This window comes from Zalophus californianus, chromosome 4 (genome assembly GCF_009762305.2).
Source record: "Zalophus californianus isolate mZalCal1 chromosome 4, mZalCal1.pri.v2, whole genome shotgun sequence".
Lineage (NCBI taxonomy): Eukaryota > Metazoa > Chordata > Mammalia > Carnivora > Otariidae > Zalophus > Zalophus californianus.
Genome location: NC_045598.1, coordinates 174,579,378 through 174,593,476, shown reverse-complemented (window position 1 = coordinate 174,593,476; position 14,099 = coordinate 174,579,378). Strand labels below are relative to the sequence as shown.

Genomic DNA, 14,099 nt, shown 5'->3' with positions numbered 1-14,099 from the left:
AGAATAATTTTTTAAAATGTTGGTAAATGCCAACCTATAACCACACCTACTGAATAGAGGACAAATTTGGGGGTGTGAGAGGTATGCTCATTAAGGCAGCCAGAAGAGCACAGCAATAAAATCAACCTTGTACAAGGATCCCTTCCTTTCTTCTACACCATTAACCTTGCACATCTAGGAGACCAGGCAGGATGTAGCACTGAAGAACAGCAACATGATCCCCACTCTCTGAAAATGGTACAAGGCCACAATGTCCTTGCTAAGTATACAAATACACAACCGAATTTATTTTTAAAAAAGATGAGCTGTAATGTTCATAAGTCAATTCTGAGATACCTAGAGTTCTAGTTTTCAAGCACAATCTTTCCTTTCCGGTTTATTTAGCAAACAAAGACCCACCTCTAAGACATTTTCTTTTTCCTAATTAAATTGACTTTATTCCTGAAGGCAATCCAGGCTTCCTTCCTAGAGCATCTAAAACATTCTCTTTAAAATACTGCAGTCCTTCGGCTCAGGTCATGATCCCAGGGTCCTGGGATCGAGCCCCGCATCAGGCTCCCTGCTCAGCCAGGAGCCTGTTTCTCCCTCTCCCACTCCCCCTGCTTGTGTTCCCTCTCTAGCTATCTCTCTCTCTGTGTCAAATAAATAAATAAAATCTTTAAAAAAATAAAATAAATAAAATACAATACAATACTGCAGTCATCAATGTAGCGCCTGGGTGGCTCAGTAGATTTAGCGACTGACTCTTGGTTTCAGCTCAAGTCATGATCTCAGGATCCTGACACTGAGCCCCATGTTAGGCTCCATGCTCAGTGCAGAGTCTGCTGGAGAATCTCTCTCTCCTTCTACCCCTCTCCCCACTCATACTCGCATTCTCTCTCAAATAAAATCTTTAAAAAATAATAAAATACTGCATTCATCAAGAAAATTTCAATGTGTCACAAGTCACTAGACGATACATGAGTAAAACACACCAATTCTGTATCACAAGCTGAGCATCTTACAACGGCATAAAATACAAACTTGCTTTCTGAGTTACTGATTCTAATATTTGGCATCTGCAAATTGAGAAATAACACAATCAAACCGGTAAACCTCTTCTTCAGGTCACCACAAGGAAGTGTGAAAGGACACCACTCGTAGTGCTCCAAGTGGCTCCTTACCTGAGGGGTGCAGCTGCTCACAGGCCGGATTTCATTGGTGAGAGGAGCCATGGACACGAGCAGTGTGTAATTTTTGTTTAGAACTCGGCTGCAAGTTGCAGGGTCCAAACCAAGAAGGCTCTCACAGCGCAACAGATCCAGAGGAAAACCTGAATTATGAGCAAGCATATAGGTAGGCTGAAAGACTGACAAGGTGGAACAGCAATGTCTAAGACAAATTATTGGTAACTGCCTTGGTGTTTAAATATTGTTTCAAAAGACAGAGTATCTCTATTAATAAAGTGCCAAATTCCCTCGGAAACCACGAAGACACTTTAAGATTTAAAGCTAACAGTCTTTATTCCCTGACCTAGGAAGATAATGGTCTACTGGTGTTCCTTTTACATTAGAAATATGTGTTTGCTCTACCTTACTTCCTCTCTATCCCCAGCCACTCCTGGGCAGTGGCATATTATGAAGACCTACATGCCACAAAAAAGCTGTGTCCTGGCCTCCCCCGATTTCTGCAAAGAGCTTCACGGCCAAGTTCAGAATCTGGTACAGGAACAAGAGTTCCTCATTAACAATATATGCCCAAGTCTGCAGGTCCATAAAGCAGGAACTCCCTCAGCATGTACCAGATTTTCAGTGTTCCCGTTCTTAACCCTTTCAGAAAATACCAGTCCTATTGGTTCTCTAAAAAAGATAGGTAAGGCTGAAACATCAGGAGCCCAAGTTAGCCCATCTCCCCCTCAAGCAAGAATGAATCAAAAAAAAACATATGGCCTGCTGGAAGGGCCCAGAAGCACTGAGCACAACTAGCCCCAGGACTTTGGTCTTTAATACCATATTCTAGTAAAAGAAACCAGGCTCCTAGGAGAAGAGGCTGATTCCAAGACTGAGACAGAAGTACAAGAGAAGACTGTTTTGCCAGAAAGTAAAGAACTTCTCCAAAAGTAAGGATTTTTTTAAAAGATGGAGGCATGGCACAAGGAAACTGGAGACAGCTTGAAGAGAATCCTACTGGCAAAATCGGAGACAAGGATAGCACACAAATAATTAAGGGAGAGCAGTGACTAATTATAAGCCACTGAAAAAAACAGGAATTCATCAATCCATACTGAGAATATAAAAGAATGCCTAGTCCCGACTGTTACTGAAAGAACTGGAGTTGGAAAAAATGATCAATTTACAACCATCACAGTAAAGAATGGTTCAGGCAGGACCACCACTGGATGCTCCATCTGGGGGGAGAGATTGATGAGGAATAGGGTATGTGCATGGTCTGAAAGTATCTGCCCACAGATTACTTAGTCACTGCAGGTGGGGAGAATATTTAACATATATATAGTAGAAAAATCAAAAACACATTAACTGGGTGATCAAAACTAACATCACAACAGGGGACAGATGGAAATCACATGCCTCCGAATGTCATACCCTTAGAAAAACATGACGTTACTTAGGTAATACTCTGGACTTGAGTGCATAACCCGAACCTAATCACAACAAAACATCACACATACCCAACGTGAGAAACTTTCTAGTAAAACCAACAAAAAGGGACAATATTCTTAAAAAATAAGAATGTCATAAAGGACAAAAAAAGCTTACAGATTTGCTCCAGAATAACGGAGACATGACAATTTAATGTAGTATCAGATCTTAAACTAGATCCTGCACTTGAGGGGGAAAAAATGCTATTAAGGACATTACTAGGTCAACTAATAAACTGGAATACGAATGGCAGGCTACTTTTTCAATATTAAATCTTCCGAAGTTGATGTCAGGGAATAGCCCTATTCTTAAGAAATGTATCCTGAACAGTTTTGCGGAGAAAGACCATGATACGCAACTTACTCCCAAATTCTGGGTTAAAAGTAATTATACTATTCTTAAATTCTTAAAATTTTTTTTGTAAATTTAAAATATTTCCAAATAAAATGTTGATAACGGAGGAGAGAGAGTCATACAGACGTCAGGAAGAGCATCTGTTACACACGGCCGACCAACCAGGTGGGACAGGAGAACGAGACGCGGCTGTAAGACAGGTCTGGCTGGAGCCAGATATGAGGTTCATTTTGAAGTAAAATGAGAGTTGAGCAGGTGGCTTAGGAAAAGGAGAGAAGGGGAAAAATTCTATAAAGACTAGAGAAAGGGCGCCTGGGTGGCTCAGTCGGTTAAGTGTCTACCTTCAGCTCAGGTCATGATCCCACGGTCCTGGGACTGAGCCCCGTGTCAGGCTCCCTGCTCTGCAGGGAGCCTGCTTCTCCCTCTGCCCCTCACCCTGCTCATGCACAATCTCTCTCTCGAATAAATAAATAAAATCTTTAAAAAAAAAAAAGACTAGAGAAATTTATGCTTGATTATATACAACAAATCAAGAATAAATTTAATAAAACTGAGAAATCACAACCATGAGTGAAAAAATGTCAGATAAAAAAAATCTTAGTGAGAAATGAAAGATCTAACTGGTACCAAAAACAGTCAACTATCAAACCAACCTCAAAAGTTAGAATAATACTTAACTACTTTCATACAGATAAGGTTGAGGTTTTTCGTTCAACTTTAACTTTTTGCTACATAGACTATTCATGGTGAAAAACAAAGTTTAGTCCAGACTACTAAGCAAGAGATTGCTTATGAATGAATCAATAAAAAGTCTAAGGTTCAAGAGAAGATAATAAAAAGGGATAGAGCAAAAAAAAAAAATTTATTTTCAAGAAACATGGATTTAAGTCCCATCTCTTCCACTGACTAATCATATAGGCCATTATGACTAAATGGGCAGGAGACCTGACCAAGACAAACTTCGATTTCTTTACGTATAAAATGAGTTACACTTGCCTGGTCCTAGCACTAACATTCTTGGACGCCATGATGGGCAGGAAAGAACAGCATATTTCAAGACGTCTCTAACAGAGTATTTCAAATATTCTAACCCATTATCTCCCAAAGTCACTAGAAGTCCCAGTAATTTCAGAATTTTTACATACAAAGACATCTTCAAGATTGTGTTGCTCATTGCTTAGGTCACATGATCTACTCGGTAGCCAACGAATGGTTACTATTATCGAATGCTTATGAATAAGTGGTTTGGCCTCTTGGCACTTGCTGACTTAATATTCTCAGTTGTTAACTACTTATGAATAATCTCAGAAAGAGCCCCAGCATGGAATCAGTCCTAATTCTGCTAAAGTAAGACTCTGACCCTGATATGCTAGGGCTGAAGAAGCCAGTCACGAGAAACTGAGTGTGTCCAGCTTCACTCAGCTCAACTACCCAGTTGCCCTCACCTCTGCGACCACTTTTGTGAAGTGACAACTGATTCCATCCTTAAATGTTTAAACTGGGCTGAAAAGAAAGCCAGATGCTGGTGAAAGAATTAGAATGAAAATGGATATGACTCAGAAACCAATGGTTCTTGGCCAGAAAAATAGAACTTTTAAGTAAATGAAAGAATGAGTGACAGTCAATGTTCTCATGGTGCTAAGAATTCACGGAGTTGCAAGATGCAGCTCTTGTGAATGAGCGAGGACTGGAGCCAAATGCTCTTCCCTGGTGCCCAAACCATGTCATCTTTTTAAAAACATGCATTCCTGGGTGGCACTGCCCTACTCAGGACCTACCGTCCATTGAGCCAGAGTTTGGGAACCACCCCCCCGGTCTATCCCACACCCAAGAGTGCACACCAGGGCAAGAGCCACATTAGGGTTCATCACAGATTAAAACTGCCACTGTCTTCTTTCTTTTACTCTTTAAAAAGTTTCTCTGTTCTCTTTTTTTTTAAAGTAAAATACTTCAGTAAATATTACAACAGCATTTCAATCAGAAGCTCCTGCTTATTCTTTTTATACAACGTAATCTTTCATTCAGGAAATGTCATGCTTCCTAAATCAACTAAATTTTGGCTTTGTTCACCCCTCAAACTAAGGCCTGTTCTAAATGCCATCCAGCCACTTAAACAAGTTAACACTCCAACCATTTTTGTAGGTACTAAGCAGACTGAGATACTACAAATGTCAGTGGCACGTAAGAAAGGAGAAAAAGTAAAATAAGAAAGAGTTGACAATCGGGTGCCTGGGCGGCTCAGTCGTTAAGCGTCTGCCTTCGGCTCAGGTCATGGTCCCAGGTCCTGGGATCCAGCCCTGCATCGGGCTCCCTGCTCGGCAGGAAGCCTGCTTCTCCCTCTCCCACTCCCCCTGCTTGTGTTCCCTCTCTCGCGTTCTCTCTCTGTCAAATAAATAAATAAAATCTTAAAAAAAAAAAAAAAGAGTTGACGAGCAAAGTCACAAAACAAGCCCCTAGTTGCAAATTTGACATGCCATCTACACAAAATGCATTAAGCAATGATTAAATAAGCGAGCATGACCTGTGTAATTTCTTAGAAAGAAGTTCCATAGAGTCATGTCTTCAAAATCAAGGACATTTGTCATACCATAATTGGGTTGGTCTGGCTGTGCAGTTTGCGCAACTAGATCTTTATTATGACGCAGAAACAATATTGTGTTTCTCAGAGTAAGTGCATGATCAAAATATCTCTGTGCTTCTCCTTCACCAGTGCTCTGAACCTAAACCAAGAGAAAATAAATTTTGCAATACCAGTCTCAAACCGTTCATCCTAATATATAATAGCTATATAGTACAGACATTAAGACATTATTAAGAATCAGTACACCAAAAATTTGTCCAGGCAATACTGAAACAAATCTTAACCTAAATCTCGGTTGAGTTTCCATTTGAATACATCTTTGAAGATGACAGAAATTATCCCAGTAAGTAAAACTAACAATTTTAAGCAACCAAATAATGCTAAATTAAACCATTATATATAAATTATACCTCCCACGTATGATTCAAATAGGGTGCTTAAAAAAAAAAAAGCTAAAATCTATATTCTGCTTCATCCAGAAAAGTACTCCAATCCATGGTCACCAATTATGCTTCTAATTCTCATCAACCATGTCCACAGTTCTGTATCACTGGCTGCAAGGGACAACGGAGTATGTGTTTCAACATAGCTGTTTCAACACTACTGAATATACAGCTTAAATTCATTTAAAAAGGGTTCACCGAGTCCCTATTAAGTGCTAGGTATGACCTGTATGGGATGCAGGGACAGACTAGTGGACAAAACCCCTGTGCTCACTGGCCTTACATTTTAACGCATGCTCTTCTGACACCGAGTCAGGTACTTCTTTAATATGTAAACATACATACATCCCAGAAACAACACAGGAAGTGGAAAAGAAAGGTCTGTAGGGGAAAATGACTAAATTAGATTGGCATTAAAAAATAAGATCAACTGGGTACCTGGGTGGCTCAGTCACTGAAGTGTTGGCCTTCGGCTCAGGTCATGATCTTAGGGTCCCTGCTCAGGGGGGAGCCTGCTTCTCCCTCTCCCTCTGCCCCACCCCCTGTCCATGCTCTCTCTCTCTCTCGCTCGCTCTATCTCAAATAAAATCTTAAAAAAAAAATAAGATCAACCAATTAAGCTTAATCAAGACAAGGCTTCTTAAAAAATAGCTAAGAAACTATTTTTAACAACTAAACTTCAGACTAAAACGCTTTCCCAAGAATGGCTATGTGGCACAAAAGGATATAGATATCTAAAGATTAAAGTGATCTTCTAATTTGCTACACATGAAAAAAGACTAGTTGAGGTGAGAAAAATAAAAATCAGGAAAACTGAACTTAAAATGTGCTAGAAAATAAAAAATTTATTGGCAAAACATGATACACAATATATGAGAAATGGAATTAACAAGATATTAAAAGCAATGAGGAAATAATGGATATATAAAGGTAAAAATGAAAGAGACCAATTAATAGCAAGGATTATCTCAACTATAATTCTGCCTTATCAAACTAAAAATCCTATGGAGAAGGAAGAGTCAACAAATGTTATGGTCTTTTTTTTTTTTTTTAAATATAAAGAAGTTGATGAAATCATCAAAAATCCTCAAAGTAGCACATGTAAGATACAGAGTTCAACACTAAAGCACGAAAGGTACAAAATTATTAGTCAAAGAAGAGATTCAGCACACAAACTATTAGCATAAACAGCAGACAACAAAAAGAAACCCACAAAAAAAACAGGAAAAACCATGAAGGACAATCAAGATTTAGAGCTAAGGACAAGTAGGGCTATTATCATGGGGGGGGGGAGGGGGGCAGGTGAGAGATGCCTAAGAGCAAATATGGCTGAAGTCTTCAAGATGCTAAAGGGGATAGTGAGAGTGGACATAAATATGGTACCCAGGGACACTGCTCCAGATTTAAGACAAGGAGAACAAAAACTTCAAATAAAACTGAAGAGGAGATCTTAAGAGAGTCATACCAAAAAAAAAAAAAAAAAAAAAAAAATCAAAAGCTATTTTAGAAGAATGTAATTTAAAAACTTATAGACTATTTCTATACCCCCTTTTTTTTTTTTAATTTTACTTATTTGACAGAGAGAGAGAGCTATCGAGAGAGAGCACAAGCAGGGGGTACAGCGGGCAGAGGCAGAGGGATGCAGGGCTCGATCCCAGCCGAAGACAGATGCTAAACCGAATGAGCCACCCAGGCGCTCCACCATACCCCATTTCATTAAACCAAATCATGCTAAGTGATAGCTAAGGTCCACAAACCACTTTGTAAATCACAAAATCTGTTCATCCACTCAGTATTTTTAAGTGTAAATGACCACTGCAGTTTTAAGGTGAGGAATGAGGTAGGAATAAGCAAGAATACATCAGACGGTACCAAATGCCCTGACATCCCATAATGAGCAACCCAGATTTACCTTCTCTAGTTCTATAAGAAAGCTGTCCAGAGACTCATCTGAGAGTTTGCCAACTTCAAACATTGTGACCGCATGACTTTTCAAGTTCTGGCATAAAGAAACAAAAACAAAAAAACTAAAATGGATCTTAAAACCTTATACAAGTCTATTATGAGTAAGTTCTAATTTTCTCTTTCTATACGACACGTAACATCTTATATTTCTATTATGCTTTCCAATATAATCAAAGTTAAAGATTGAGGTGTGAGGCTAACCCTCACTAAAAAGTCACTATACTCCTCTAAGGAATACAAAACAAAGACAGTTGCATTTTGTGTTTTCAGGAATAAATCCAGTACTTAAAAAAAGGATCTCAAAGCATGAACTGTTTTACATCTAATCTTTACACACTGCCATATTTAAGCAAGAATTTGACTTACTGGTGAAAGATTTCCCATCATTAAAAAGGCAGTAAGAGTTGAGTCAAATAGAAAAGCAATACGCTTCGTATAGCCTGTAGATAAACTCAAACTGCTTACACTGGCTGTGTCAGCTGGAAAAAAAGAAAAAATTGTAATTTAAAATCCAGCAAATGAAAATTATTCTTCACGTACCATTTGGAATGAGAAAGAATTGCATTTCAACTTAATACCTGAAAAGTACTAAACGAACTATAAGCAATTCTATAGTCCTAAGGGGCCTCAGTCCTACCTATCTCCACCAGAGAAAGTTAAGAAAAAATTGTTTTTAAGTACTCATTCTTGTGGTAAATTCCTTGAAAACCAGTAACAAACCAAGCCTTGGCAACTGTCAGAACACTAAGACTAGCTGGCCTCTGCAGACAAGTCACTGGGCTCGGGTAAGAGCCTGGGGCAAGAACAGGAGCCTAGGCAGTGCCCCTTTCCCCCAGGCCAACAGGAAACCACGTGTAGCCCCCTCTTGCACTATGCTTTGCCTCCCTTTGTGCTTAGCCCGTGCTGAGGCCTTCCCTCACCCACCAGCTGGCAAGCTCTTATTCATTCTTAGCCCAATTATCATCTTCTCCGCGAAGGCTTCCCAAATCTCGAAGGCAACAAGAGAGCTCGTCCCCTTTGCTCCCCCCAAGCACCGAAACACTTGTCACACTGTTGTGGGTTTTTGTGATTATACTGCCTTCTCTCTCCCTAGACTTAATTCTCAGAAGGAAGGTACCATATTCAATGCCTAGCATATGGCTAAGTACTCAAAGACTGCATATCGAATGATATCAAGAACAAAGTCGAGTTCACTCTGTGAGGGTCTGTATAGACACATGGCATAACTATACACAGACTCTAAATTAAACTGAGTAACTGCTAACCTGGATCTTCTTGACTGTTTGTATCCGTGTCAGTAGCTGATGAAGCTTCTTGTACGGGACTCCTACTTTCCCCACCATCCCATGACAGCAGCATCTTTTGTGGATCTAAAGTACTCCTATTAAATGAAGAATACATCCACGTTTTAAAAATCATACAAATTATATCTTACACAAAAATAGCTACGGAGGTCAGCACGCTAATTATGAATACCCACCCAGTCCAGTCATGTTCAAGCCCCAAACTGAAACATAGCCCCAAAATGCTCTGCCCACATACAGCAACGGTTCTTAACCAAGACCCACGGATAGGCTCCAGGGAATCTAAGAACTGTTTAAAGCTGTATGTAAAATACTCTAATGTACTTTTCTCTGGGGAAAGGGTTCTTGTTTTCATCAGATTCTAAAAACGATTCATCACACAAAAAAAGATTAAAAACCACTAATATCCAGGGTTCACCTCAACTGACAGGTTGATAAGGAAAATTTTTGAACATAAAACAATGTTTTTTTCAAAAGGAAACTCTAATATCTCATACTGAATAAATGAGTTACTTTAATCTGTTTACGGATGGAACATTCCTCCATGATGAGTGAAGCTGATCCAGATTTATTACTTGTCCCTTCTTATGTGCAAAGCCCAATCGGCAATACATTGAAACAGCATTCTGAAAGAATATAAAGGAAGTTAACATTTAAAATAAACTAGACATCAGGGCGCCTGGGTGGCTCAGTTGGTTAAGCGACTGCCTTCAGCTCGGGTCATGATCCTGGAGTCACGGGATCGAGTCCCTCATCGGGCTCCCTGCTCGGCAGGGAGTCTGCTTCTCCCTCTGACCCTCCCCCCTCTCATGCTCTATCTCATTCTCTCTCTCAAATAAACAAATAAAATCTTTAAAAAAAAATAAAAAATAAAAAATAAACTAGACATCAGAGTATTTGTAGAAATAAAATATTGTCATAGATTCTGCTTATAGGGAACCTCAAACGTTTCTATCCCATAACTAGAAACGGCCGTTTTTCAGTAGGCCTGCCCTTCCCCTAAAGTGTTCACAGATGTAGAAGAGACAGTGCTTCCCATCTCTGGCCTGGCGCTTTGTAGGAAGCAGCGGCAGAAGGGGATGCTTTCAGTGACCTCATTACAAGACACTGATCGGGCTGCTTCCTGCACGCACAGGACCATGAGGCCGGCTTTCACTCCCTGGGGTGGAACAACTGCCTCAGGGCCCTTACCTTGCTCTCTTCTACCTCTGCAGGTACCCCCCCTTACTGTCCTCGCTCCCCTGCACAGCCAATAAGAATCTCACTGTCTCTCTTTCTCAGTAGCTTGTCAAGACAAAAGTCTGTAATAAAAGCCATTCGGTATTTATAAATAAAAGGAGTATAAAAATCACATACCTTAACCAAGGATAAGTCTATTTCAAGGACATTTGCAAGCTAGAAAATAAAACAAAAAATTATTTACATTCCTAGAATTATTAATATTACACAGCTGTCATAAACAAGTGAACTATAATCAGCAAAATTTTATATTATGAATAATTCAAAGGCTGAATACACTTTGAAATCAGAACTTAAACTTTCCTTATGTCTAAGATGCTTACAGTAGTATGAATCCAAACAGCGACCACATCAATAGAAGATTCTTTACACTTTAATTTAGTCTCATTTAAAATAAGAAAATGCTCCTATCAATCAACAATCTACAATCCTTTTACCAAGAAATCATATAAAAAGTTATTTACCAAATTATAAGTTATTTACTAAAAAAAAGTTACTATGTATATACAGAAAGTAACTTAAGAATTGTGACTTGAGTATATTAATGGTCTATGATCTACCCATGTATAGGTTTTGAAAACATTTTAACTTTATCTACTTTACACAAACTTATTTTCTAATCTTGAGGTTAAGTTCATTCATAAGACATTGTCATACTTACCTCCGCAACATTAGTATGCTCATCTATTGAAACAAATATCTTATAGAGTAGAGTTTCAAAATAATCACCTTGCACCCGATTCATTACAAAACCTTCAAGAGGAGGAACTAAAACAAAATAGACTTTCATCAGTGATATGATTTTATAAAACAAAAAAGCATAATTCAAATACCTATTCAAAAAGAGAAACCTCTACTTTAGGGACTAAATTCAGCTTTTGATTTAGTTTATCCACTCCACAGCAAGTTTTCTAAAACCCGCAAAGTTAAGGCCATATACAACCCCGTCTACACAGAGGACTCTGATAGTAGAGCACAAATCCTACAGAGTAATCCCAGGAAACTCTCAGCATTACTGAGGCAGAGGAAGTGCTGGAGGACATGAACTGGGTAGAAAGGCAAGGGGATTGGGGCTGCTTCCGAATGGGGAAGGCCACAATGGCTGTGTTTTAGTGCCTCATAGACAGCAGGGGTGACTGGGCTAACAGAGAAAAGCAAAGGACACAGAACTGCTGTGCTATCTACAAAAACCAGGTGCACAGAGAGTACTGACTGCCTTTCTCCCATCAGCCCCACTCCATCCTGAGAAGAGAGGAAATTCATCTGCATGACCGCCACTTTTACCAGCAATCACTAGGATCATTTGCTCTTTGGGGCTTTCTAGTCTGTGTCCTCCTCAGTGGCCTTAGTGGGAAGACGGGCAAGACCTTCTTCAGCACAGGAGGCAGCCCAGCAGTGGCTGTCCACCTGAATGGGTATTCATATTCATTTCTCTCCATCTTTTTGGTCCAGACACTCTAAACCAATTTACTAGAGCACTCTGCCTAGTTCATAACGAAGAGGCACTATGCCTTCCTTTACCATTCTCCCTGTGCAGGTTTCCCTTGAAAATATCCTGGGAAGGCAGAGTGCCTAGGCCATCAAAGGATGTGAGTAAGTATCCCCATGTCCCCTGACCCTAATACCATCTAACTGTACCCAAAATCGAAGTTCTTCTTTACAAAGAGAAATCAGAGAAAACTGAAGTGTTCAAAATGAAGACACCGTGAAAAATCACAATGTACATTTCAGGACAGAGTATTCACTTTCCAGATCTGGCTCATGTCACTTTCTAATTTAGTGTTACCTATAGTTCCAGTCATGCAAGTACTTTTAAGGATCATAGGTTTCTCTTTAGAAATATTTTAGAAACCCCATTACTTGCTATCATTAATTCTTTTCCTACACTATCAACTGTGTGAGTAACAGCAACCGTTTACTGAGCACATACTAAGTGCCAGACTACTGCCAGGTACTTTACGTACACAATTTCGTCTAATCCTCTTAACCTCATGAGATGTTCCACACTACACCCCTATATTTTAGAGAAGAAAAAACAAGACACTTAAGAGGTTACAAACACATAAAAAAAGTATGACCTAACTCTACATGAAGAGATACCGAGTAGTCTCCAATACACATTAAGTTAAAAAAAAACAAAGTACGAACTACAAGACACCATCTGTGTAAAACTAAGACCACACATAAAAGGATATATACACATCTATGTGCTTAGCATACTTTCGGTAAGAAAAACAAGAAACAGTGGCCCCTGAGAGAGAAACTGGGTGGCCAGACACAGGGGTCAGAGGCAGACATTTTTATACTCTTCTATAAATTTAGAATTTTATATCCTAACTATTGCCTACTCAAAAATATGGTTAAAAAAAACAAGCTCACATACACAGGGAGCGGACCGGTGGGTTGCCAGAAGTGGGAGTTAAGTGAAATGGGTAAAAGGAGTAAAAAGGTATAAACTTCCAATTATAAAATAAGTAAGTCCTGGCGGGGGCGCCTCGGTGGCTCAGTTGGTGAAGCGGCTGCCTTCGGCTCAGGTCATGATCCCGGAGTCCTGGGATGGAACCCCACATCGGGCTCCTGGCTCAGCGGGGAGCCTGCAGCTCCCTCTCCCTCTGCCTGCCGCTCCCCCTGCTCATGCTCTCTCTCTGTGTCTCAAATGAATAAATAAAATCTTAAAAAAATAAATAAATAAAATAAAAATATGTAAGTCCTGGGAGTGTAACTTACAGCATAGCAACTATAGTTAATAATGCCACACTGCATATCTGAAAGTGGCTAAAAGAGTAGATCTTAAAAGTTCTCATCGCAAGAAAAATATTTTCTGCGAACTCTGTGTGGTGATGGATGTTATTAACTAGACTTGTTGTGGTCCTCATTTCACAATACATACAATTATCAACACCAGAGTTTATATCTGAAACTAACACAGTGGATGTCGGTTATAACTCTAAAAAATAACAAAATAAAAATTTTAAAGATGTCAATAAAAATAAATAAATATAAAGAAAAAATACCTGGAAATAGCCAAGGAAGTTATGAAAAAAAAAAACCTCACAAGGAAGTCCTGGCCATAATATTAAAAGTTACTTTAAGTCACTGTAATGAAACAACACAGGATAAAAATAAAAATAAATCAGTGAAGAAAAAAGGATATCAGAATTAGATCCAATGCAGAGGCGAATTCAATGCATGACAAAAGTTACGCTTCCACTCCGTGGTCATCAGTTACTGAAAAAGCCATCCTAGCATTTATCCAAAGGTTATGGTTTTCCAAACAGAAGAAAACCAAGTTGGGCCCTTGTTTCACCTCAAATACAAAAATAAGTTCCAGCTACAGGTTGGATTTGTATGATAGAAGTTTTTAAGAAGTTTTTATATATATCCTGAAAGTAGTCTATTCAAGTGTAACAGAAATCTAGAAGCTATAGAGGAGAGACATAAACTGAGTAGGTATACGGTGTGATGCATGACGGACTAAATATGTTTTACCAACAGACCCCTTCGTGACCATTCTCTTCCAAATACTCCCCTCCCCCAGCTTATTTGTTCCACCATCATAGTGCTTGTTTTGTTG

At 39.3% G+C, this 14,099-nt stretch overlaps 1 protein-coding gene across 3 annotated transcripts in view; it reads right to left on the bottom strand.

Annotated features, from left to right (window-relative positions):
* Positions 1–14,099, bottom strand: part of FAM91A1 (family with sequence similarity 91 member A1) — a 43,164-nt gene that overhangs the window by 16,130 nt on the left and 12,935 nt on the right. For 2 of the 3 annotated variants that reach the window (XM_027605634.2, XM_027605614.2), the window contains exons 9-16: positions 11,187–11,293; positions 10,643–10,681; positions 9,800–9,912; positions 9,248–9,363; positions 8,349–8,461; positions 7,930–8,016; positions 5,581–5,713; positions 1,164–1,312 (exon numbers count right to left, since the gene is read on the bottom strand). In XM_027605634.2, coding sequence (XP_027461435.1) covers positions 1,164–1,312; positions 5,581–5,713; positions 7,930–8,016; positions 8,349–8,461; positions 9,248–9,363; positions 9,800–9,912; positions 10,643–10,681; positions 11,187–11,293 — 857 coding nt within the window. The remainder of the gene's footprint in view (positions 1–1,163; positions 1,313–5,580; positions 5,714–7,929; positions 8,017–8,348; positions 8,462–9,247; positions 9,364–9,799; positions 9,913–10,642; positions 10,682–11,186; positions 11,294–14,099) is intronic. The other variant, XM_027605623.2, reaches the window with a different exon arrangement.